The sequence below is a fragment of the Triturus cristatus genome, chromosome 5_1 (genome assembly GCF_964204655.1).
Source record: "Triturus cristatus chromosome 5_1, aTriCri1.1, whole genome shotgun sequence".
Lineage (NCBI taxonomy): Eukaryota > Metazoa > Chordata > Amphibia > Caudata > Salamandridae > Triturus > Triturus cristatus.
In genome coordinates this window covers 786,015,820-786,042,478 of record NC_140587.1, presented here as the reverse complement: position 1 = coordinate 786,042,478, position 26,659 = coordinate 786,015,820, and the positions used below count along the sequence as shown (strand labels likewise).

The 26,659-nt window shown below is 44.6% G+C and overlaps 1 protein-coding gene across 2 annotated transcripts in view; it reads right to left on the bottom strand.

The window, feature by feature from the left end:
- CLUL1 (clusterin like 1) overlaps positions 1 to 6,948 on the bottom strand; it is a 126,497-nt gene extending 119,549 nt beyond the window's left edge. The window contains exons 1-2 of one of the 2 annotated variants that reach the window (XM_085605805.1): positions 6,843 to 6,948; positions 3,128 to 3,235 (exon numbers count right to left, since the gene is read on the bottom strand). In XM_085605805.1, coding sequence (XP_085461931.1) covers positions 3,128 to 3,230 — 103 coding nt within the window. In that variant the 5' untranslated portion in view covers positions 3,231 to 3,235; positions 6,843 to 6,948. Of the gene's footprint in view, positions 1 to 3,127; positions 3,346 to 6,842 lie in introns of those variants that run through there. The other variant, XM_085605804.1, reaches the window with a different exon arrangement.
- Between the last annotated feature and the right edge of the window lie 19,711 nt (positions 6,949 to 26,659).

Sequence of the window (26,659 nt, the reverse complement as noted above, 5' to 3'; positions counted from 1 at the left end):
TGTTTGGTGTGTGGGCTATGAGTGGAGTGCTTGGGTGGCTGGATGAGGAGTGGCAGTTGGGTGGATGGAGCTGAGCAGCTAGCAGGCTGCTCACGGTGGGGTTTATGATATGGAATTTCACAGTTGCTGTTGGACTTATTATACCTGTGTACCTGCTTACCTGATACCTGAATAAACCTATGTTGACTTCATCACTCCAGCGTGGTCTCCTGATTACTACACATAAACATGACAACTTTTTTCCCTTAGAATGTTGCAGGGGTGTCCCTGTGTGCTTAAGACGCCTTGCGCCGCACGAGTTTATGTTGCAGGGGTGTCCCTGTGTGCTTAAGACTCCTTGCGCCGCACGAGTTTGTGTTGCAGGGGTAGTCCCCTTGCGCTGCATGTTTTTTTTTTGTTGCAGTGTTTCAGAATCATGGAAACAATAGATAACAGTTTCACTCAGTCAATCGTGCATGCTTAGTTTCTCCAGAGTTACACAGAAATAGATATACGGGCATTTCAATAAAAGGGGTTTATTAAACAGGCCTGTTTCTCGTGTAAGAGATAACACATAAGCTGTTACAATCATTAGACAGTAAGCAAGATATAATACACACAGTGTAAGCAGTAAGAAGAAATAATACTGCAATAGCATTGTCTTTTAGCTATGACATATAATCATATATACATACATAAATAACACAGGCTAAAAAGTGAATACTCGTCTGATGCTTCTAAATAGTTCTACCCCAGTGTACCTAACCTAAGTGTAGTACGAGGTAAGAAGTAGGTGCTGTTTTCTATAGTATGGTATATACTAAGTTTATTATGCCAAGAGTCCCTCTAGGTTCTAGTCAGCTCCATACCTTTAGAATGAGAGAGGTGGGAATCTCTTTCCGGGTCTCAAACTCTAACACCCCGCGAAGGGAGTCAGAAAACTGGAAGCTGGATTCTCTGCGAGCAGGGATGACAGCATCTGGTCAGTGCGTCAGACCTGGATATGGTTTCTTCCGAATTTGCCGTGGTGAACCGTGCAGTCAAGTCGTGCTGAGTCGTGCCGTGGTACGCCATGGTAAGGGAAGGAATATTTATACCTGGAAGGTGCTTAGGAATGCTAGCATTGACGTAAAGTCGGGCAGAGGAAGACGTCATGGATGAACCCCTAAGGAATAGTAGTTCATGCATAATAGATGAGTTCTTGGAGAAATCAATAATCCTAGCTAGGGAAAGTCCCGTTCGGCTTAAGGGTTTGGTTTCTAAGAACTCGTTGTGACGTGGGATGGACGGATGTAGGTGACCATGCCTGTATTTGGATTGCATGGCTAATGCCTAAATAAGGACTGGGATTCTATGTCTAAATAACGGCAAAGCGAATTATGCCTATATAAGGACATGATTCAGGGAAACCTGTATACGGGTATCTAAATCGAAACACAACAGTCCTCTATATTTTCTAGATGGTACTCTCGCATTTCGATATTTTTGCCTATGATATTTTGTTATACAATCCCATGGGTTTACTACACCAAAATCTGCATGCTCCTTACTTTACAGGGCATTTTCCACCTGGTAAAATTTGGTAGCTTTGATATACCGAAATTTGTCGTTTGGAAAATCTGACTGTTATATTTTGCCCAAGTTCCTCCTAACTCTATCACCCATACAAACAGTGGCTTGCAAAGGATTTTACGCGCCTCTCATAATCAAGGCCATAGCGCCGGAGTTACATTTTAATTCTGATGGGGCTAGTAACTACTGTTTCCGGCCCCATCAGAATGACATTGTCCGCAGTAAATTGGTGAACCCAGAGACTTTAACCTGGGGCCTAGCATACAACGGGCGCTCAATACACTTATGTTCTGCACGCTGCTGGCACTTCACAGCTACTACTATTTGCATACTCATAGTACTACTGCTGGTTCTACCTTCCTGAATGGAGAACTACACCTTACGTCAGAGTTGGCATTTCCACTGTGGGTAGGCTGACCAGAATTTTAAAGCAAAAACTGGGATATTTCACAAAAATAGAAGGACTGTAATTTTACTTCAAGCGAGCGGACAGAATGACAGTGCTCCTCAGCAGAGAATTACAAAACAGGCAGTAAGAACATACATAAGATGCTATTTTTAAACCCAGTAGCTTGCATGTGAATTAAATTGCTTTCTTGGAACAACTGCTAACTATCCCCGCTTTGTTAAACATAAAAAAACACCTCTCCCCGTTTTTAGTCGACCCTCTCCAAAAACCGGGACATGAGCTAAATTTCTCAAAATCTGCCCGGACAGCTGGTGAAAAACGGGGAGCGTCCTGGCAAATCTGGGAATCCTGATCACCCTAACTGTGGGATACAAAGGCACAAATGTGACCGGAAATAGTTAATAAGGCTAGAGTCTCGAGCTCATGGGCGTCATTTAGTGTCACCAGGGGGGTCGCCTGGCTTGCCCATTGCTACCCCTAGCACTGCCTTTCCGACCCCTGGCCTCAGAGGTGGCAAATTCAGTGCAAGGAACACAGGGACCGCTGGGGCTCCACTTTTTTTCTGTCAATTCTTTATTACACTAATAGTGAATAAATAAAATATATTATTCACTAATAGTGTAATAAAAATGGAGTACAATAAACTGGAATGTGCCCTTCCACGGCAGATGAGGTAAGTAAAAAATGCTTTTAAATGTATGTTCTGTGCGTGCTTGCGGGTGAGAGTGTGTTTATGTGTGAGAGTGATTATGTGTGAATTTGTGTGTATGTGTAAGTATGTGTGGGTGAGTGAAACTGGAGGTCAAAGAGCATGTGATGTCACTTCTGCTACCCCTGGCATTTCGATGAATTGGCGTCCATGCTGAAGCTTGTATTTCATTAGCGCCTGGAGCCACTGAGCTGGGTTTGAAGTTCCAGCCTAGAGTATGTGTCTGAGGGTGTAAGAAAGTTCATTGGGCTAAGGGACAGTAGAATGGCACATACCACCCTTGCTGCAACACCTGCATCAAAGGCTCCCATTAAGTGTAAAAAAGAAACGAACCTGGCAGACATCAATCGCATCAGTTCAACAGAAATGTCTTGGGTCACAGAATTCCTACATGCTATTAGAATGATTACAGACATTCTTTTGGACACGAATGTGACAAGTAACAGAAACAAACATACGCTTCAGCCGTTCCGCGAGTGTAATTTCCTCTTCCGGTTGAGGTGCACTCTGGTGACTTCTCAGCCATAGCAGGTACACAGCGAGCAACAAAAATGCCTTCATGTTCTCTGTGTGTGGAAATAACAGCATGGGTTAGTTCACCGGGCGATGTTTGGACGCTTTCTCTAATTGTACGTCGCACAGTGTCCTGGGGGGCAGGATGTGTTTCCAGGTCACATCTGAAATCGCGCTCTTTCTTGCTGCGTGACCTTGACATTGCGCGCAGTGGGAGGACCTCCACCCAGCAGGAACGGCTACATCAAAGCTGCGTTTGACCTAAAGGGCCCGGGTTAGCGACTGAGCCGCGATAGTGCAGTGAGAGTAGGCGCACTGCCAGTGTTGCAGTGCTGGATGTGTGCAAGTGGTTGAAGGTGACCGCTCATTTTGGGGGACGGGCGGGACTTATTTTTCAGCTTCAGACTTTAACCCAGAGAAAGAAGGACAAAGATATGAGTAAGAAAGCACTACCAGGAGGAAAACAGGGATAAAAAAGAACTTGCAGGAATGGGTTAAGAGACAGCAAGTGAGCAGTGCAGGGGGGAGGGGTGGGGGTTACAGTTGGTGGGGGGGGGGGTTGTTGGGGTATGGGAGAGGGAGGGGGGTTGGAGAGGGGTATAATGCAATATTTTCTTTCTTACGAACTGGCAACGAGCAGAAAAGAGGATGAGAACAATAGCACGAACCACATGGGTATGTAAATGTCTTGACATGAAGGTAATGGAATTGTACATAAACCAAATGCCAATAAAATCTGTTAAAAAAAAAAAAGACCGGAAGTGAGTAGAGTGTTGGAAGAAAGAGGTATGAGGTGGAGTCGAAAACAGCAGTCAATAGCATTAGGCACATTTCTAACAAAAAAGGTTTTAACAGTAGCTCCTACTTTTTATTATTTGTATTTATTGGTTCATTTTTGTACAAATTAAGCACTGCAACATTTTAAAAAGTCCCAACACTTAACCTGTTTCTCCTCTCATCTCTGCAGATCTCAAAAGCAGTATACTATTACTCTGGGCACAAGTTGGAGGTACACGCGTCTGCCCACTATTTTTATAGGGTGGACGGCAAGTGGGCCTCACTGAAATATCTTGAACTTGTCCTGGTGAAATTTTCAGGCACAGGGACACATTCAGCAGCACGCCGGCACCTTGCCTGCTTTCTTTCAGAGCATCAAGGTGCAGTGGGGTGAGGGGACTATCGTATTGCACACTCCAGCTGACCCCAAAACAAAGGCCGAATTTAAGGGCCATCAGGCCTCCTTTTGGTCCACTATCCTAGTTGGGAGCAATCTGAGAGCCATACCTAGATACCAGGGAGGGTTAACAAAGGCACACAGCTTGTTAACTCTTCACAAATAATTAAGAGAGACATGCTTTTCACTTTGATTAATCCCTGTATATAAGAGCCATGCATGCACTGTAAGAATGTCAAATGTGCTGGTCTGTCCCAGTATTTACCAAATAACATTTTAAATACCATTATTTTATTTTTTATAGGCACTAATCATCCTAATGCAGAGTGTAAGAGTTCCTTATATGACACATGCACATTATACATTGACAATGAATCGTAAAAATGTGTAGTTCAATGTACATGATGTGTAATATAGGACAGTTAGGGTTACAATGCATAAGAGTCGCAAGTCTTTTATATCTAGCTGTGCTATATTAGAAGGATTACAATTTATGAACTGCAAGGAACAAAATGACCTCTGTGTTAAAAACAGTAATCCCCTTATCTAGCTACAGAACAGTAGCGGCCTGTGGAGGGAATTCCGTGAGGCGGTGAGGCAAAATGCGATGCAGTGCGCGCAACGAAATTAGTTTTATTTATTTAATTGTTTACTTACCGCCGTTCATCCATATTCCGGTGTTTACTACCCCCCACTCTGCCACTCCCCCGCCCCACGGAACTCCCTCCACGGGCCGCTACTGCTACATAAAATAAAAATCTTTCATCTGCATGTTAGATTATGTGCTTTGCAGGAGACACCTTAACCCACAATGCTACTTTGATTCAAAACTGGGACTAGAGAACACACAAATCTCTCCAGCAAATGTGTTACCCTCCAAAATCACCTCAACATTATTATTGTTCCTTGGGAATTGCTGGGCACACAAAGATCCCTGCAGCAGGTGCCTTAACCCTATAAAGTATTTAAAAATGCAGACTTTGCAACCAACTAAACTATATATAATAACTGCCACGTTTCTCCTTGTTGTCAATTTCTTTGTGGCAGAGTTTCAACAAAATAAATGTGTAAGCTGAGGCGCTCATTTTGCCTCGGGATGCGCCACTTTTTTGGCACAACCCTGATGCAAACTCTCATTTGTTAAATCTTGTAATGCACTCAAACGTACTCATGATAGACCTGCGAAACATATTAGTGAAGTGTTAAGATCTGCTGTCACTCCTTGTGAGTTCACTTCCTATGAGGTCATGGGTTGTGATGCCACTTCCTTTGATGCAGCGCCTTGATGTTGCGCTGTGATGTCATGCACCATGATGTCACTTGCATACTGCCTAACTTGGTTAGTCCCCCCAATTCTTTTTTTAGGACTTGTGCCCTGCTATTACTGCCTAAAATATTTCCCAGCTGCCCATTAATTCATCTATTCTAAACCATAACATTAAAAGGGGGGTGCTGAACGCATTCCTACTGTCATTGTTACCCTTTTCTGAAAGTACCTGGTTGACAAAAAGCAGCGTTGTGCATTTTATCAAAAAGATTAGTTATGTTCAGCCTGGAATACCCAAATTATGACTGTGAACATTTATATATTCATTATTTGCATTTACTACAGTATAGAGTACAACACTGTACGACTTCTAGGCACTAGCGAGAAAGCAAAGCAGACCATCGGGGATCAGGCATGATTAGAAAATAAAGATTATAGTTTAGAAACAAACTTGGGCAAGAAACATTGAACAAAAATGAGTGCTGGCATACAAGCAGCAAACAATTAGATTATAATTCATATAAATGACTTCAAGAACTGCTTATGATATCACAAAATTATTTTTTATCTTTTATGTAAAGAATGTATTAGAAATATTCACTTTTAGAAAAGAAAGATATTCACGTGTTTTCTGAATGCTCGGAGGGAGCTGGAGTTAGGATCCTAGGAGGGGTTACATGCGGTTAGTTATACGAAGTGAATCCACCCGTCTGTGTGTAACTTTAAGGCACATACTGATGTGTGACGAGAAAGCCATCAAGACAAACCATATGACACATACGCAATTCTAAAGATTGGGGAGCTATGCATAGCTTTTTTATTTATTTATTTGGGGGGGGGGGGGGAGTTTTATATAGCGTGACTGGACCCGAAGGTATCAGAGCGCTTTACATGAGCACCAGTTGCATTACAGCCGGACCCATTAATTTACTGTTAGGCACGGGGAGATTAAGTGATTTGCCCAGAATCACAGGTTCCCCAGCTTCGAGGTCTAACCTAACGGATAGTTAGGCCACATCCTCTCCACTTTTAATACCAATGCAAACAGAAGTCTTCAACAGAGGTTTAGTAACTAACAAAAACACAGATGAAGTAAACAAAACCCCCGTCGAGGTTACACCGCTGGCACACATCACTACAGATAACCTGATTTTAGAAAAGTCCTAAAAGGATTTCAGAAAATTCCTAAATAGAGTGAAACAATATTAGCAATATTTACCGCCGAAACTAAAGCCGTTCTCCTGTGAGATTCTTGACAGCTGCACGAAGCGCCGAGGTGTAAAACTGTTGTGCAGCGTCAGGGAGTTTGCCCTGTTTATCTGGTGACAGACTGCATAATCCCCACTAATGGAGCATTCGAAGATTAGGTAATTAAATAGGATTGACTAGTAGTTTGTTTTTAGGTTAACAAAAGAAGTTGACGCCAGGGGGCGCTCGTTGCCCTCTTTTAAACGTAACTCATACATGTTCCTGCCGAGACAAAACGACCTCATTTGAACATCGACAGACATGGCTTGCAGGCTTTTTCTTTACATTTCATTTCCGGGGATAGACAATTACTCTAAAATATCTTCCCAAATGATGGCTCCTGGCTATGTAAAAGAAACGGTTACCAAGACATCAAACGTTAGATGCAGAAATACTCTCCGCACACCATTGTAATTGCTTTCGTCACACATTGAGCCGTTTTACACATACATAGCACACTTCAAGAACAGGAAGGACTACCACTACTCCCCTTTCCGAGCCGAGCTGTCTGCAATTCTTGCACTAAATTTCCGAGTTAAATGTATGCACTCTAGACTGCACAAGGCCTAAAACAGGCACACAGCAATGTCATGTGCTAGCAGACGCACACATGTTACAGCCCTGTGTCTGCTTCCAGTGAAAGACTGAGCATCGGTTTCAAATTGTATTGTACTGTAATTGCATGTAGCGCTTACTATCCCTGACGAGGCGTCTAAGCACTTTGCAGCGAGTTGCACAGTACTCCGGAACCCAAAAAGGATTAGTGGTTAATTAGAGTAGGGAAATATGAAATTCATTTGAGGTTGGACATGTTAGTCTGTGGTTTGGATTGAGAAACGATAGTGGAGAGATAGAAGAGGGAAGGGCTTTTGTCATGATTGATGGAACGTGACAGAAGGATTGCATTCTACAGAGATGGGGCATAAGCACATGCGCCCTCCCCATTGGTTTTTGTAAGCTCCAGTCAGGCGCGCAACACCCATTGGACTCAAAGGGCTTCAAACCCCCCCCCCACCCCCACCCCCCCTCGTGTGTGGCAGCCCGAGTTGAGACAGCTTCCCGGGCACACACACAGCCGCACCCGAGCACTTCACAGGTCTTAAAAGACCATTTGCATGTTAATGAGGCCTTGCTGTTGTTCCACCCCTTCTAAGAGCCCCTGCAGCTCCACTCTGCCTATTGCTTACAGATTCAGCCCCCGAAATCAGCTCCACTCTGCCTATTGCTTAAAGATTCAGCCCCCCCCCCGAAATTTTTTCTTAGCCGCCCCCGAAATTTAGTTCTAGTTGCGCCTCTGGCTCCAGTCACATACTAATCACCCCACATGCATTCAGCCACGAGTTGAGTGTAACTGTCAGACAGCTAGAGTTTTTCATCTTCCACCAGTCGGAAGCCTGAATAGTTTTCCCAATTGAGGTTCATTAATGCCTGGGACCATTGAAGTACGTCACTGCCTATGGTCTTTGTGCATCGGTGCTTGCAGGCCTCTGGACAAGGGAACATGCTTGCAGGAATGTGTGATTGAGTCCTGTGTGTGGGGGTACCTGTTCTCTGCTGGCCTGTGTGAGTGGGTGTTTGCAGGCCTCTGTACAAGGGCGCATGCTTGCAAGAATGTGGGTTTGAGTCCTGTGTGTGTGGGTTACTGTTCTCTGCTGGTCTGTGTGCATGGGTGTTTGCAGGCCTCTGTACAAGGGTGCATGCTTGCAGGAATGTGTGATTGAGTCCTGTCTGTGGGGGTACCAGTTCTCTGCTGGTCTGTGTGCGTGGGTGTTTGCAGGCCTCTGTACAAGGGCGCATGCTTGCAAGAATGTGTGATTGAGTCCTGTGTGTGTGGGTTACTGTTCTCTGCTGGTCTGTGGGCATGGGTGTTTGCAGGCCTCTGTACAAGGGTGCATGCTTGCAGGAATGTGTGATTGAGTCCTGTGTGTGGGGGTACCAGTTCTCTGCTGGTCTGTGTGCATGGGTGTTTGCAGGCCTCTGTACAAGGGTGCATGCTTGCAGGAATGTGTGATTGAGTCCTGTGTGTGTGGGTTACTGTTCTCTGCTGGTCTGTGTGCATGGGTGTTTGCAGTCCTCTGTACAAGGGTGCATGCTTGCAGGAATGTGAGATTGAGTCCTGTGTGTGTGGGTTACTGTTCTCTGCTGGCCTGTGTGAGCGGGTGTTTGCAGGCCTCTGTACAAGGGTGCATGCTTGCAGGAATGTGTGATTGAGTCCTGTGTGTGTGGGTTACAGTTCTCTGCTGGTCTGTGTGCATGGGTGTTTGCAGGCCTCTGTACAAGGGTGCATGCTTGCAGGAATGTGTGATTGAGTCCTGTGTGTGAGGGTACCTGTTCTCTGCTGGCCTGTGTGAGTGGGTGTATGCAGGCCTCTGTACAAGGGCGCATGCTTGCAGGAATGTGTGATTGAGTCCTGTGTGTGGGGGTACCTGTTCTCTGCTGGTCTGTGTGAGTGGATGTTTGCAGGCCTCTGTACAAGGGTGCATGCTTGCAGGAATGTGTGATTGAGTCCTGTGTGTGGGGGTACCTGTTCTCTGCTGTGTGAGTGGGTGTGCCTGCGCTATGCAACAAGTCAAACCTATTGGATTGTATCAAAGCTTGTTTTGAAAAGTAATTAAGTGAGAGACGTTTCACATGAATTGATTCACAAAAAGCTAGGAATAAATAAATCACAGATTTACGCTAACTCTTTACAAAGATTTCCAATTGTCTGGTGAGTGACAAACATCCCAATGAGTATGTATGAAAATCCTAACAAATCTTAGTTTCCCTCTCCTTCTCCTCCTCCTCTTGACTCACTCCTGTGGTCGTCCACAGGAGTACACGTGGCAGACCCTTACACTGCAGGGAAACTATACTGCTGGGAAATATATAATGCTGCAATTATGTAATCAGTCCTGTAACAAGACTCTGTGAGCCCGTTTTCTGTCACTGCACAGGAAGTCCTGAGCAATCTGTCCATGAAATCCCACCTCAAGTGAGCAAGGAGATTAAGACAAAATTATGAAAACTCAAAGAGATGGAAACCATTAGGAAGTTAAAGTGCTGACCCGTGGATTCGCCCAACAGAGGTTACATACACACAGCCTGCCCAGGTGTGCATTGGTGTACATATGTACCTCTCATAAAGCTGAGTAGGCATGTGAGTCCCGCAAATGAGGCCATTGCAGCTGACTTGAATGAAGCATAATGGTTCTCCAAGCTATAGCTGAATGGTTGGTACCACCAGCTAGAACTAAACGATGTATGACATCATTCTTCACCAATGTTAGGCTCCACCATTACTGTTTAAGTATTTTTAAATGCACAATTTTGACTGACAAAATATTTTGAATGCTAATGATTTTTATGATAAATTCGAGTCGCAAATACTGAAATAATAACGATGCACTTAAAACGATTTGAATACCACAAATAGAAGTGCATTTATTAATGTGATGTAGTTGAGCCACATTTCCATGAAGACATCATTTTATTAATATGGATCTTGTTCAAACTGCTCCTGCTCTTTCCCCCTCCAAATCAATGTCTGCCTGCATGTCTTCTCTCCAGTATTTGCAGAGCACAGGGCACTGTGACATAACTAGCTATTTTCCTTCGAGTACATGTATTGTGAATTAAACTTTCTTCGTGTAATAAAAGTTGCAACCACCACTGACATTTCTGCCTCAGTTCTGATGTGGGTCTAATAGAATACATTAGCGTATGGGTTATTCTCTAAAAAAAATACTTCATCCCCCCCCACCCCCCTTATTCCTTTGGGACACATCTTTAGGCTCTGCCTATGGGTTATTCTCTAAAAAAATACTTCATCCCCCCCTTATTCCTTTGGAACACATCTTTGGGCTCTGCCTAACCTACTCTCCGCCCCTGTTCTCTTTAACTTCACCCTCCCTTTTCTGTCCCAAACTTCTGTTTTTTCTTCTATTCTCTCTTTTCAATCCACCCCTTCTCTATTACTTTTATTTTCATCCCTTCTCTCATTTTGTAGTATCCTCCCTGTGTCTTATGATTTTGCTGTTCCTTAGGACTGATTTCTTGTCTGTGTACTCTGTATTTGAACCTTCCTGTGATATATTTTGCATTTCTGTGCACTACTTTTATTGAGATTTTGTAATAAAACCCTTTAACTTTTCCCTGATGTAGAACCTAATTATTGAGTGGCCCCAGTTACTTGTGTATAACTCTTCTACCTAATGTTGGTGTAATGTTGAGGAGGATGTTCTTTATCGCAAGATCAAGGGTGCTGGAGCAGAAGGTCTAAGGTAAATTTTGGGGTGTTCTAAATTTTGGGGTGTCTTGATTTTGGGTTTTGGAGTTCTGCTCCCACAGTACTAAAAACAGTGCATTATAGTATCTTTCACCAAGATGATATTTAAGACTAGTTGAACTCAGGAGTGCTGAATGTTAGGAAAGACATCTGAATCTATGTCAAAACCACAAGACAACCTGTTGAGCGACTCAGGTCCACACTCTGCAGCATCCAAAATAAAGGCTGCATACAATTTCCTGGAACCTTTCCTTGAGTTCTTTGAATATGTTTGCTCAAGGACTGGAGTAATCACTGATCTGCAAAAGGTAAGGGGCATCCACCCAGTCCAAGGCCTCCAAATGTTCCCTTAATTCTGAGGGCTCCTTGGAATAGAATATATGCATGATAGAGCGTCATGATATTCTAAAAATTGTAGGGGTGCATCATAATCATGGATAGTCCGCACCCGCATATATTCTTGTGTTGTATTAAAATGTGATTATTTTAAACGTGATGTAAAAACGAAATGTGTAAGTGAAATGATAGAAAATTATTTCGTGCCATGCAAGAAAGTAGAATGGCAATTAGATGGAATTATGTAATCTTCGATGTTCATTGCAAATGTCTAATGTAGTAGCTTATGTGTAATGCAATGCATTAGATTTAAACGTGCACCATATTAAAGTTGCATATGTAGAAATTATTTAATTGTGTTTTGAAGGGTGATGAAATGTAGTGCTCGTAGATGTAATATTTATAAATGTGTACTTAATTGATGTTAAAGGCTTAGATGGAGTATTTGCTCTTTCGTGTTATGAAAGGCCTATTCGTTTTCTTATTAGGTCTCGCGCCTAGCGATGCAGTGCGCAGTCTGCTCGCGCAGCGAGAGTCCTTTTGTCTTGGGTTCCGAAACACACCCTGGAATTGTACATGCTTGTGCATGTATTTTTAGTTACGTGGCGTGCTATTGGCTTTTGCCTGCGTGTTTTTTTTAAGATAGCATGAAATAGGCCAAAGGCGGGCGCACTGCTCTGCCCATGGCCTATTGGTGTCTATTATGCGCATTGCTGCCATATGTTTTCAATTATCGTGCCCAGACACGGGCGCGATAATTGAAAACATATGGCTTGCTGGGACGCGGGCGCACCACTCGCGGCTTTCTCTGTTTCCAAAAGCTATTGCCTTCATTTTCGCGATCGCTTTACTTGTGGCTTTGCAAACGCGTGGCTAATAATTACGTGGTTACATATCAGTTACAATACAAACTTAATTTATATTTTGGGTGTTCTACCTTTACATTTAATGCACAATAGACTTTGTTGATTCTATCCATTATAAAAAATGCGTGCCTAATAATGAGTGGTTACAAGCTACCGCTTACGTTAAAACTTTAATTTGCGCTTTGGACATGATAGTCAAAAATATCCATAGGAGTGACTGTACGCAGATTCGAAATCCATTGAAGATTAAATAACTGTTTGAAATGAATGCTTATTTTTTTGGGCGCCTCCCCCGACCCCATGTGCGAAGGTGGCAGGGCTCGCCAACCCCGGAATGTACTCAGCTGGTGCTGCTCCGACTAATCGCACTCAGTGTCCAAGGGGGGAGGTGGCGTTCTGCTTCACCATTTTGCTCGCGGCTCCCATTTCACGGCCGCCGTTTATTTATGCTTGGGTTTGTGTTTTTGCTGCCCTCTGTCAACGTATGTGTATGCCTGGCTCTAACATGGCTGCCGCTCCAGACTCGCCCCACCCTCAACCACAGCGCCGGGGACGCCCATGCCCCTGAGCAAAGAAAACGGGCAGCCGCGGCCGAGTTACTGAGGTAAGGCATGGACTTCCTTGAGATATTTTCGCTGTGTGTGATAGTTGAGTAATGCACTTTATTAACCGCGGGGTGCACTCTATCTTACATCCAACTGTGTTTAAATAAGTGCCCCTTAAAAGTGTATAAGCACAAAATGTCCCCCCATACAGGTAGCTATGCTCCACACCAATGTTTACTGTGAATGTCCCTGGTTGCACGCCTTAGTTGATTTGCTCTTTCTCTGCCGCTCTGGGTAGAAGAGAGAAAAATAAATGCTGTGAAAGGCTTCTATTGTGTTCTGCGAACAGAGAAGCAGCCCATGAGAGGTGAGTGCTTTACTAAAATGATGATTTAAGGTTTAAATTCTGTCTGCCTATATTAATTTTTGTGAGGGCGATTTAACTGTGGAATCCCATGTAGGCATTAGACCGTGCTTGTTTACAAGAGCATTACTGAGCTAGGTAGGAAAATACTTCGGCTGCCAGTAGGACTGGACAGCGATAGCCTCAAAACCGAACTTATTCTCGAGGTCTTGCAGCTAGCCTGGCTCGTGGGCGCGTTTCTCTGCTTTGCATTTTCCAGCAATCTCTCATGAAAAGACCTGAGACGCGATAGTCTCTCGAGTAATCACTACGCCTTTATAGCACATATTTCATCGCTGCAAACTAGGCTCTTTTCACCTCCCGGTATATTCCTTGTCAATCTTATTTCATTTGCCGTTGTTAAATCGCAGACACATTATTTTGTTATTACCTGGGATGAGCTGATGAGAAAAGGGATGTCTCCGGCACATCTAACAGGTGCAAATCCACAAAGGGAAATGACGCTAATTGGATCCCTCATATTCTCCACAGAAATGACCTCACAACCAATATTAATGAATTGCTGCGCTCAATGTTGCAGTGTATTTGAGAAGAAAAGCGAGACAGCTTTTTCGCCAAGTAGGGCTTCACTAATGTGTTTACCTTTTTTTCACCTGAGGCACGGATCCGACTCACCTAAGGCACTTTCCTTGTTCCTTGTGTGAATTAGAGGAACGTATCGTCTTAGGCAATTACTGGTTTGTGCTTTCAAGTGCGCGCATACATTATTCAGTCAACTCCACCTTCATGTTTATATCACAGTAAGTCTGTGCAGCTGTGATAGCTGTGTGGCTTCAAAAACGGAGCTAAGTTTTACCGCATGCACAAAAAACAAAGGGGCATATCAGCAACACCCGGCGATAATTATCGCTCAGCGCTCTTAGCGTGAGGATAATTATCGCCGGGTAACGTGGATTTTTAGCGCTGAGATAGGGTGCTATTAGCAACGCTTATCTCCTCAGCGATAAAAATCCTTACGCTAACTGCCTAACGTGAGATTATCGCTGGAAACCAAGTGATAATCTCACACAATGTGGCGTTAGCTTGCTGATAGGGACTCACAAACTTAGCCATGATAGCCACCTTCCATAGGATATCATGGCTAAGTCAGTCCTGAAGCAGGCGTAAGGAAAGTAGCGATAACAGGGGTTATCGCTACTTTTCCTGACGCTATGCTTCATAGCGTGGGGCTTGATGATAAGAGAAATGTCTCTTGACGACATTTCTCCTGTCATGTTAGGTCAGGAACGCCCACTTTGCATCTCATTAGAGATGCAAAGCTGGGCGTTAGGAATCCTGATGCTAAAGCAAGGTTTCACGCGTTAGCGTGGCCTTGCTAATTAGGCGATAAAATTATCGCCGCTTTTCGGACGAAAACGGCTGCCTGCTTGAAAATATGCCCCAAAAATCCGTCTCTGATATCTGAATTTTCGAGGGTACATTCCGGAGAGCATTTTGTTGCCAGTAAAGTACACATTGGTGTTTCCAAAGTGTATTGCTAGGGAATTGTGGTATCAAGGTCAGATTCTAAGAAGGTTCGTTTCCAGTAAGGGGTGAGATAAAAAAATTGAGCAATAGTATTAATCTCTTTAGCAGGAGTCAACTTATATGATAATGTATATATCTTTTATTACCATGTCACTTTTATTAATGTCGATGAAACCGTCCCCTTATATTCAAAAACTAATTTTAGCCCAACCTCCTTACCAAAAGCAGTCCGGGCAATATGTTTAAACTATTCCCACTCCCTTCATCTTCTCCCTTAATCTCTTTCTTTACATGCATCCATTCTCTCTCTCTCTCTCTCTCGCTCCATTTGCCCTCAAATGAGCTCTCCCTCCTATGCATGGACACATCGGGATGGTGGATTCTGGTTCAGACGTTTGGAAAGGGGCTGTTGCACATTGCATTAGCTCTGTTAAACGCCACTGCAAGGAGCTTTCCTCTCATGAGTGATGACAATCTTGTACTCCCCGTTCCACACCGGCCACTTGAGCCACAATTCAAGGACTCTCCAGAAGAGATCGTCATAAAAAAACGAGGAAACTCAGGATGCCACAGATGCTAACAACGATTTTGCAATTCTCAAACATAAACGCATTCTTCTAGAATAGTGGACATTTATGGAGAAAAGAGCAGAAATTCTTCCTATAGAATTTTTCCCAGATTTTGTGTTGTATTCAACTCCTAGAAAATTAATTGTCCTGCTAGAAGAAAAGAACAAGCATTTGCAATGCAATAGGTTTCTCATTTGCTATAGTTTAAGCTATTGGCATTGTAAATCACAATGTCTTTCATTTATGTTTTAAAAACTAAAACATAAATAAAAGGCATTGTCATTTACAATGCCAATAGCTCAAACTCACGTAAATGCGAGACCTATTGCATTGCAAATGCTTGTGTTAGCTGAATTGTGTAGGCCTGAAATGCATTTTCCTTGGTAAGGCTCTCATTTCGAGGTAGTCAGCAAAATTCATGTGCGTGCAAGATTGTTCTGTTCTCATGGTTCTGTTGCAGGTGCAAGGACACCATTCTCGTTAGTTAGACTGACGCCTTTTGTTTTAGGAGTTAGGTATGGAGGAGACTCGCTACAAAGTCTACAGGAATGCCGATAATTGGGAGTCGATATTCTTTCTCGCTGAAACCTGAGACCCAAGGACACACCAACGGTTGCTGGACGGAGTACAAGTTTTAATGGAAAACTACCTACGAGAGGTGTCTGGCCAGAGGAGGTGTTTCAGGGGCGTGTTCTACCAAGAGTGCATTTTGTATTAGGGACAGTGACCCGTGGGAAGAGTTGGGAGAGCGGTGTTAGAGGGCAGAAAGAAGGGATCGATTCTTAGAAGGAAGATTTAGAACGAACTTGTAGCTTTGGTTACTGACCCTTACAACGTGAGTGTACTTATTAGGAAGTCTCCATGAGCTGACACCTTTTCTTGTTCTTGCCTGGGAGATGCTAAGTAGGGATGCCACTTTAGTGAGAGTGTAGGGACAGTTTAATGGATTTCATTTGCAGCCACTAATGAAGACTAATTTAGATGTTGGAGCAGTCATTGCTTGTTTAGTATTCTTGGAGTTGCTCATTCTCTTTATGCTCCATCAGATTAGATTAATCCGTAGATTAAACTTTGTAATAGTGCCTATGTATTTCTTCAACCTCATCATAAGGTGTTTGTATGTTCAGTTATTTTTGGCTTTGTAATAAAATCCTCTAAATTAGAATTTGGAGTCAGTGGTCCTTTCCGAGTCCAAATTGATTGGTTCATGTTAGTTAATTATGAATGTATGATTTCTCCCTTTTACTCTTTTCAGAAGGTAACAAAGGTACAGTCGACCGAGGATTCTTAATAAGATTTCATAATAGAATCCAAGCTTAATCAGTTGGTAGCAGAGTAGGATGGTTACCTCTGTAGTAAGGGGAGACGTAGAGAAGGGTAGTCATTGAGTCCCCATAGAGCCCAAGTAATGGTTATCCAGCGGTTTGTGGGCGGAGGATGACGCATTTGATGGAAACTGACGGAGAGTGACGGTGCGATGGAAACAGCAATTCGTGGTAGAGTGAGTATGAACAGGGATGTGTGTCTGTTAGATTGCGGTGTTGTTTTGATTGTGTGATGTCTTGCAGAGTTGGAATGAGAGTTGAGTGGTTGTGGTTTCGGGCCGAACGCGTGCGGTCCATGAGATTTGATTTTGATATCCCGGGATAAGAGATTGCGGTGTAGAAGACACCCAGAGTTGAAATTATCTGACCAGAGATTGTGGGAGTCATGAGACGTCGTTGACTAACCCACCGGTGATAGGGAAACATGTGTGTGAGTGCGTGAGTAACCGACGCAAGTCGTGGGTTACTGCATGTGGAAAATTGAGTGATTGGATCCTATCGATTAAGCATATGACTGTCTGGCCGTTCGTGGGCAGATAGTCTGAGGCAGTTGTCCGGTCGTTCGTGGACAGACGGTTGCCTGTCTTGAGGTCGACAATTTCGTGAGACTCTCCGGTCGTATGGTGGACAGACAGTCAGAGAAGTGACTTTTCGGGCGTTTGGTGGATAAACAGTTATTTCATTGTATGAAAGAGACGCGTGAGAGTGTGAGAGACAGATTGTAAAGGAGGGGAACTGCTGCATGAGGAGGAAGAGTGACGTCAGAGAGTGCCGCGCTGCGATAGGCCGGTTGGTGTGAATCCGCGCTGGTATTGGTGGATTGACATCAGGAAGTAAAAACGAAAATACTGTGTGTAAAAGAAGGTTGATTTCATCATGAAATGTTTTAAAGTTTTACGAGATATATGTAGAGGAGATAGAAGGGTGGTTAGTCTAGGAGGAGAAGAAGCTCCACCCCAGGATACCCCAGCCCATTACATGGCTACGAATGTGGAAGTGCATACCATAATTTGGCTTGAAAATTGGCATAAAATGACTGAAAAAGAGGGAGAATTGGCTTTTCCCGTTATGGCACTTTTAGGCTGGAGGTGTTATATCAATTGAAAACAGTAATGTCTTCATTGCGACCTTTACGCAGACCGACACAGTTTGAGGCACTACACGCATGGATAAGAGCAGCATATGACAAGAAAAGAGACCGAAGTCCTGAAAGGGTGAGAAAATCGATCAGGGCATTTCAAGATGCACGAAGGGACGCATTGGAAAAGAGATGGAGGGTGGAGGCTATTGAGGGGGATAGGCTATTCCCGTTGATGGTGAAGGTAGGAGATACCCAGAAGAAGTGTGGCGAGGAAGACGATAGTGACACAGATGACAGCTTGTTAGACAGATTACTATCAGAAAGACCACCTCCATTCAATCCAGATTCAGAAGAAGGAAAGTCAACACCAACAGAGGGGATCGGAGAATCGCAGACTCAACCTAGTGCGAGAGTAGGTGGGAGAATCTCAACAGGAACAGAAGGGATGGGAACGCAGACACCAGCAAGCACCGAAGTTAACGGAGTTACAGTTGTTACAAGGTTACCGGATGCTCTCACAGTGCCGGTTACCATTGGCCCCATAGTGTCAGTGTATGATCCAGATCAGGCAGAGAATTGAAGTCTAGCACGACCAGTGGCAGGAGAGGGGACTGGTTCTGGAGGGAATGGCATAGTGAGTGGAATAGCTCACCTTCCGAGACCTATAGAATCTAAAACGCCATTGCCAGACACTGCAGACTCCTCTAGAGGACAAGTGGATGTAAGAACAGCGAGACCAAGGTCTTTGGCTGATTCAAGCTCTGACATAAGAATGTGGAAACCACCAGTGAGAAGCACTAATGATAGGAAGACAGGAGATTGGGATTGTGGGAATTCTGGAAGCCGACCAGCCCTTGGAAATATAGCGGAAGGGAACCGATGTGGAGAGCAGAGCAGTGAGAACGAAGAATCGAGTGGTGCATCTAGTCGAGGGACCCTAAAAGCTGCAATAAGAGCAAAGATGTTGGATGTGATGAGGCTAAAAGCCGAGGTAGATGAGATAATTAGCGGGAACCTGCCTTTAGAAAGAGTGGAACTTTATGAACCAGACGAGTTGTTGTTTGTAGCAAAGGATGTGACTCTCAAAGCAAGGACAGCACATGAGAAACTGACAGATTTGGCATAAAGATATGAGGTGGATCTGTCCAAAACAAAGATGTTGCAGGTAAGTCACAGATTGCAGTACAGTGATCAGAAACTGGAAGAGAAGAGAGTCATAGGGTTGAAACCTCACATTCGAGAATTGATTATAGGGATACGTGCATGGAGCATGCTTGATAAGTGGGAGGAAAGATAGTCCAAAAAGAAGAGCACCAAAAGAAACGTAGGAGAGACACCGCCTCCAGGAGGGGGAATAATAGGAATAAAGAATTATCCTTTGCGAGAGGTACAGAATGGAGGGTATGTGCATGTGCCGTGGAGTAGAGGTGATTCGGCAACGTTTACGAACGACTTTCCTCGGCTGAGGGAGAAGCCTGTCAAGTGGTACAAGCAGGTCGATCGGTTTGTTAAGATCTCAAAAGTATTGTGGGTTGATTAGAACACGTTGTTTGATATTGTAGTACCGAGTGATTTGTGGGCAGCTTGAAGGTTGCAGTTGATTGGCCAACTTCCGAACCAGACAGGGATTCTGTTACCAATGGTCCTTCACCTATTGTTATGAAAAAGTTTGAACAGGTAATTACATGGCTGAAATACAAAATCTCGCCACAAGATATTGATTGGGTTAAGATAGACCGAACTGTTTAGGAACCGAAGGAATCCATACATAAATACTATGAGAGGCTCTTGCAAGCCTTTAAGCAGTACAGTGGGCTAGACACGTTAGACCCCAAAGACTTGGGACAGTTCGTGTCCAAGTTCATTTTGGGTCTAAGGCCAGAAGTTAGCTTCATGATTCAGCAACATTTGATCTGCTGGCAGAACAAGTCAGTGGACGAAATACTGCGGTACGCCAGGTACTGCAGCGATGAAGTGGACTCGAAACACAGGAAGCTTAAGGATAAGCTGATGCTGGTCCAAATTCAAACCTCTGACAGGGAACTCCAGACACAGCCAAGTGGAGGGACACTAGGTAGAAGGCAGGGAAACGATCAAGGAGGGACTCAGAATGCACAGGGTCAAGGGAAAGGGAAACCTTTAGACCCCAAGACAGGGATGGATGTGGCAACACTGAAAAAGACCACTGCGTGTCACCTTTGTCATTGGGCATTGGAAGCGCGAGTGTAGATTTAATCCAGTGAACCAGGTGCAACAAGAGGCAGAGACAGTGCATGTATTGGAGGTCGTCAATACAGTTAAGAGACCTGTGTCCATGCAAAGGGGGACATTGGTCCCGCAGGTGCAAGTTCCGCAATCTCCGAGAATTCCACAGGGAAATCGAAAGTACCAGTCTCTTTTCGAGAATTATGATGAGTATAGCTCAGACCCTTTGAAATGACGGTGCCTGAGGGGGGAGGAAGACTGCACTCTTGGGGCAGTCTTGGAGGTAGACCAGAGGGGACCGTTTGTAGAGGCAGATGTTGACGGTCATCCTACCACCTTTTTACTTGATGCTGGTGCTACCCGTTCTACTGTGAGATCTGCAGTAGTTCCCAACCTACCCCTCTTTGGACAATCAATCCAAGTTGTAGGAGTGGCAAATAAGAAAATGACAAACCCATTGACCGAGCCGATTCCTGTGAGAATAGGAACTTTCCAGGATCGACACCAGTTTCAAGTCCAGTCTGTTTGCTAGGACGTGACCTTTTGTGCAAGTTGAATTGTACCATCTAATGTACGCCTAAGGGAGTGGAAGTACAGACAAGGGATGATGATGCCACCTTTAAGGTTGCGAATCAGCATTTGTGTATAGAAATATATCCTATGTTAACTGTGGAAGAGCTTCCACTTGACCTGAGAGACTCTGTTTCATTGGATGTGTGGGATTTTACAGGAGAAGAGATTGGACTGATCAGAGGTGTTGAGCCAGTTAAGATCCAGGTTAAGCAAAATGTTGAGTTTCCGAGAATACCCCAGTATAATCTGTCACCTGAAACGATCAAAGGGATTAAACCTGTAATTGATTCTATGATTCAGCAGGGAATCCGGAAGGAGATAATGGCCAGTCCGTGCAACTCACCCATTATGGGATTGCAGAAACCAAGCGGGAAATACAGAATCGTGCAAGACCTGCGAAAGGTCAACACGATTGTGGTTCCATGTTGTCCAGTGGTACCGAATCCAGCAGTGATATTATTCCAAATTCCATGTGAAGCTGAGTGGTTCACGGTGATTGATTTGTGTCAAGCATTCTTTTCGATACCCTTACACGAGGAGAGCCAATTTTTATTTGCTTTCCGGCTGGAAGATCGTGTGTTAACATGGTGTCGTATCCCTCAAGGGTATACCGAGAGTCCATCGATCTTCAATCAGATCTTAAAAAAGATTCTTGAGAGTCTCCTATTGCCGCAGAATTCCGTTCTCGTGCAGTACATCGACTAACTCTTGATTACGACAGAGACTGAGGATGCTTGCAGGATCGACACGATTGCCTTACTGAATCATTTAGCAGAAAATGGACACAAGGTGTCTCCAAACAAGTTGCAGTACTGTCTGAGTGAGGTCCAGTATTTGGGTCATCGAATTGAGAAAGGCAAGAGAAAGGTGTCACAAGACCGAATTGATGCGATCATGAATATGACTGTGCCTACCACTCAGTAGGAAGTCAGAATGTTTTTGGGAATAGTTGGCTACTGTCACCAATGGGTTCTCAGTTTGTCTTTGAAGGCAAAGCCCCTCCAGAGGCTGACGCACAAGGATGTGACTGACCCAGTGCTTGGGATCAGGACTGCTTGGATGCATTTCTGGAGTTGAGCGACAGCTTATGTCATGCTCTAGCCCTGGGGATGCCGGACTACAACAAGCCCTTTTCGTTCTGTCATGAGAGAGAAGGTTGTGCTTTGTCAGTCTTAGTTCAGAGTCATGGAGGTGTCCTTAGACCGGTTGCTTACTTCTCAGCTACTTTAGATCCAGTAGCTTCAGCATTGCCCGGATGTCTCAAATCCATTGCTGCAACAACAGGTGTCAGCATTGAGAGATGTGGAAGCATTGTTATGCGTCATCCACTTACAGTATATGTTCTGCATTCTGTTGAGCTTTTGATGACAAGGACTAAAACACAGCACCTGACGAACAATAGACTCACACGCTATGAGCAAGTCATACTTGCCTCAGAGAATGTGACTCTGTGAATGTGTTCTGTTTAAAATCCTGCTACGTTGATGCCATTACCAAATGTAGATGATGAAGATTGTGAAGACCATGACTGTCTCGATGTAACTGAACTTTGCACTAAACTGAGACCTGACATTGTTGATGAACCTCTGTCTGACCCTGATTTAATTTTCTTTGTCGATGGTTCATGGTTAAGAGACAATGTGAGTAATTTGAGAGCAGCGTTCGCTGTATGTACCATTACTAGAGTGGTTGAAGCTGCTTGCTTAGAAGGAGTATACTCCGCACAGGTAGCTGAAATCGTTGCCTTGACTAGCGCCTGTTTGGCAGCTGATCAGATTCGAATCACCATCTACACCGACAACCAGTATGGGTTTGGTGTGGTTAATGATTTCGAACAGCAATGGTCTCAGAGGGGTTTCATGACATCATCTGGATCTCCCATCAGGAATAGAGAATATGTGAGACAACTGTTGGAAGCGTTGTCCCAAGGAAATAGCAGTGGTAAAGTGCACTGCTCATGGGAGGGGAACGGATTTTGTCTCACTTGGAAACAAGTACGCCGATGAAATAGCACGTTTTTGCGCTGAACAAGGGTGTATATTTACTGGAGATTACATTGGAGAGAGCCTAGAAAGAACCAAGCTCAATATGATGCTAGCCATGGTAGACACTTGGGAGGAACTCAAGCGCCTGCAGGGAGAGGTTTCAGAGCAGGAAAAGTATGTATGGATCAAATCAGGATCTGAGAAAGGGGATATTGACATTTGGGTTTCAAGTGATGGTCGAGCAGTGTTACCAGATGAACTATTGAGGCCGGTGGCAAGGCAAATTCATGGTGCTGTGCATCTTGGAAGGGATGCGATGGTGTGAGTGTTCAGACAAACGTGGTACAAGCCACGATTTCGTGCGGTTGATGAAGCAGTGTGTCATAGGTGTGTTACCTGTCAACAAATGAATGCTGGAAAGAAAATTGTGGTTGCGTTGAGTCACATTGGGAGGTCGGGAGGGCCTTTCAATAGGAAGCAGTTAGATTTTATTGAGATTCCTAAGTGCAATGGACTGAGGTACATTTTAGTGGTGGTGTGTGTTTTTTCACGGTGGGTGGAAGCTTACCCAACACGAAGGTGTGACACCCTTACAGTAGCAAAGCTGCTATTGAGGGAGTTGATCCCTAGGTTCGGTTTTCCAACCTCTTTGAAATCGGATAGAGGAACACATTTCCACAGCGAGATCATGAAGTTGCTTTGCGCTGCTTTAAATGTTGATCAGAGACTCCATTGTAGCTATCGACCAGAGGCTTCTGGGATAGTGGAGCAGATTAATGGAACTTTTAAAGCACGGATGGCAAAAGTGTGTTGGTCTACGTCCCTGAAGTGGCCTGATGCATTGCCTTTGGTGTTGATGAGTGTTCGCAGTGTCCCAGAAAGGAGGACCGGTCTTTCACCGCATGTGATCCTTATGGGGAGGGCCGTGCGATTGCCAGCAGTGCCATCCACAGCTTTGATAAACATCACTGATGACTCAATCCTTGATTATTGCAAAGGACTAGCTGATGTGGTCCGTTCTGTGTCTCAGCAGGTGGAAGCTGCCGCTGTTCCGGCTTCAAGAGATCTCTGTCACGACCTGTGCCCAGGTGATTGGGTGCTTGTCTGCAAGCACGTGAGGAAGAGCTGCCTGGATGCTCTGTGGCGAGGCCCTTACCAGGTGATACTGGTAACGAACACAGCAGTGAAGTGCGGAGGATTGCTAAACTGGATACATGCTTCCCACACCCGCAGAGTTTCAGAATCCTTGGAAGAAACAGCTTCTCTCACAAATGAAAATCCAGCTGTGGCGGCAGGGCCACGAGAGAGGACAAGTCAAGCTGTGAGGGTTGCTGACGAAGCTGGTTGCTCACCAGACCAGGCTGAGAAGGGTTACGCTACACACAACCCAGATATTGACTCTGAGGAAGAAGGTAATGTTGTGAGTGGTATAGAGTCAGACTCAGCGGAAAGAAGTGGTGCGCAGGGTGTTCAGGAGGAAAGCAGAAGGGCTAAACGAGCAGAAGAAGCTTGGCCTGAGAGACAGAGAAGGCTGAATCTGAGACTGGCTCCAGAGAGAGATCTTGCCCCTGTATTCGAAACCTCTGAATCGGAAGCGAGTGAAGAGGAGCAATCTCAAGGAGGCTTGAGAAGATAAAGAAGGACAAGAGTGCCTTGCCAGAGATATGCTGCCCCAGAGTGGACTTACGCAGTAACTGATGCCGGGAGTAGTGAGTTCCGGGAGCCTGAGGTTCGTGAAAGTGATCAGTAGAAATCCTCAACTGAAAATTGATGTGGGACTGCTAGTTCCAGGACTCAAAATCGAAGGGGTGTTGACAATCACGGTTCTGAAACCTCCAGTTTTGAGCAAGGTGCGCATTTTGATATTTCACAGACTAGTTTTTCCAATGCTTGGATTTGAACCACCGCCTCATGAAATGGTAGATGTTCGTCTTGAAAATTTGCAACGTGTTATAGGTAAAATTGGAGCCGAACTCATTGTAGATTGCGAATGAACTATGTTTTGTAAATAAGAGTTTTAAAGAAGATAATCTAGGCCTGAGAGGAAGAAGAAGAAATTTAGGGACTTTCCGTAGAAGAAGAAAGAGGGTTAAGGAAGTCTTTTTGGACTGTGTAAATAAAGCACAAAAAGAACTGTAAATGGAATTTCCAGCACTTCCGGAGTGGTGTTTGAACTGGTTAAACAGCAACCTGTGGTGGAGGAAAAGACTCTAAGGGGGTCATCAGTTTGTCCGCCCGCCATACCCCCGGGAATCGGGACCACCCGCAATGCCAGCGGCAGTCCCGCACCCTCTATTAGGATGCGCCCGCCACACTGGCGGGCGCATCGCGCATTTGAAACATTGCGGCGGGTGGTGCTGAAAGCACCCCCCGCTGCAATGCCACATTGTACATTGAAATGCAGGGGGGTACCATAGGTACCCCCCATGTGCACCCCCCACCCCCCAGAGGGCCTGGGGGCCGGCAACGGGCCCCCACAAGTAAACTCCTGGCATGTTTCCGCCTCCATTGTAATATGGCTGACGGTGTCTAACAGACACCGCCACCATATTGAACCCTTTTCCGCCCGGTCGGCTTGTCGACCGGGTGGAAAAGCGGCAGATGGTCTTTCCGTCCACCACAGACCCCCCAGCCATCGTAATATGGCAGGGGGTCCTTGCTGCATGGATGGCGGGTGGAGCGACCCGCCGGGCCGGTGGTGACCACAGCCGTCCCGGCGGGGTTGATCCGCCCGCCATCCTAATGGGGCCCCAAGTGTTCGGTTGCTGAACACCAAACCGACAACGAAAATGGAGGCTGGGAATCCGAACCGTAGGTCCAAGTGTATAATAGGTACATTCATAGTAGGAGTGATAGTTTCAATAGTCATAGTTATTATACTGTCAATTCTTGTTTTGTTCCACATGAGGCAGAAGTCGTAGAGGTGAAAGGGACACCTACACCCAGTACTTCTAGCAAGAAAGAGGATACCACAGGAGCTGAAAAAGCTATGCTAGATCAAAATAGTCGTAGGTTGCATGTAGATTTGTCTAGAGGTGATTTTAAGCTTAATGCATACGCCAAGCTGCTATACGAGTACGTTGAGGCGATGGATACGAAAGATTGTTATGTGTGTATGCAGTTGCCTGCATCAGTGGATGAGTGCATTAGACATCACCATCTTCCACTGACTTATGGGATTTCATGTAGTTTGTTGCTTAGTATGTTCTATGGAAGAGGTCATTATGAGTATTTCTTTTCCAATTATGATGCCGTGCTTTCAGAAGTTCCGGCATACAAGCACCTGAACTAGTACGATTATTACAAGCAGGAAGATAGAATTGGGAAGTATTTCATACCGACTACCACCTTAGATACAGCCTACGCACATAACCTGACGTGTTCACAAACAGAAGTAGAGAAGAAGTTTGTAGATCAAGTAGAAGCTAGATATAGACAACTAACACAAACACATAACACGGGTGAAAGTCCATTAGATTGGACAAAGGAGGAGATGACTCACAGTGTGAACGGGAGTTATGGCCCTATAGCTTTGGATCTTGAGCAGAAGGGGAAGTTTTATATGAAATGTGTCCAAACTGATTATGATAAGGTCTATGTGGAGCAAAGTACGTGTGATTACGTTTTCACTATGGAAGAGCCCGCAAATAACTTTTTGCAAGGTCCAGTACGGGTGATGCCAACAGTGTATTATGTGTGTGGAAAGAATGCATATGTGAGGTTGCCTGCCAATTGTTATGGCACTTGTTATTTGGCAGTGATTTTTCCTAAACTATACCACGTGTAGGAATTAGAACTCCTGGAAGGTGAAAAGCATTCTAGAGCAAGGAGAGGTGCAAGTGCAGGAGCAGTGATTGGAGATATTTTTGGAGAAATTATACCAGGCTTGGGAGTGGTTTTGAATGATGTGAAGATTAGAAGGTTGGCAACTGTTGTGGACAGGTTGTTAACGAATACAGCTAAATCACTGATCCTTGTTGATGGAGAGATGTTGTCGATAAGGACGATGGTGATGCAGAACCGTCTTGCTTTAGATGTCTTATTGGCAAAAGAGGGTGGAGTCTGTAAAATGCTGAAGGTTTAAGAGTGCTCTGCCTATATGCCAGATAACAGCAAAGATCTAAAGAAGTATATAAGTAACACCA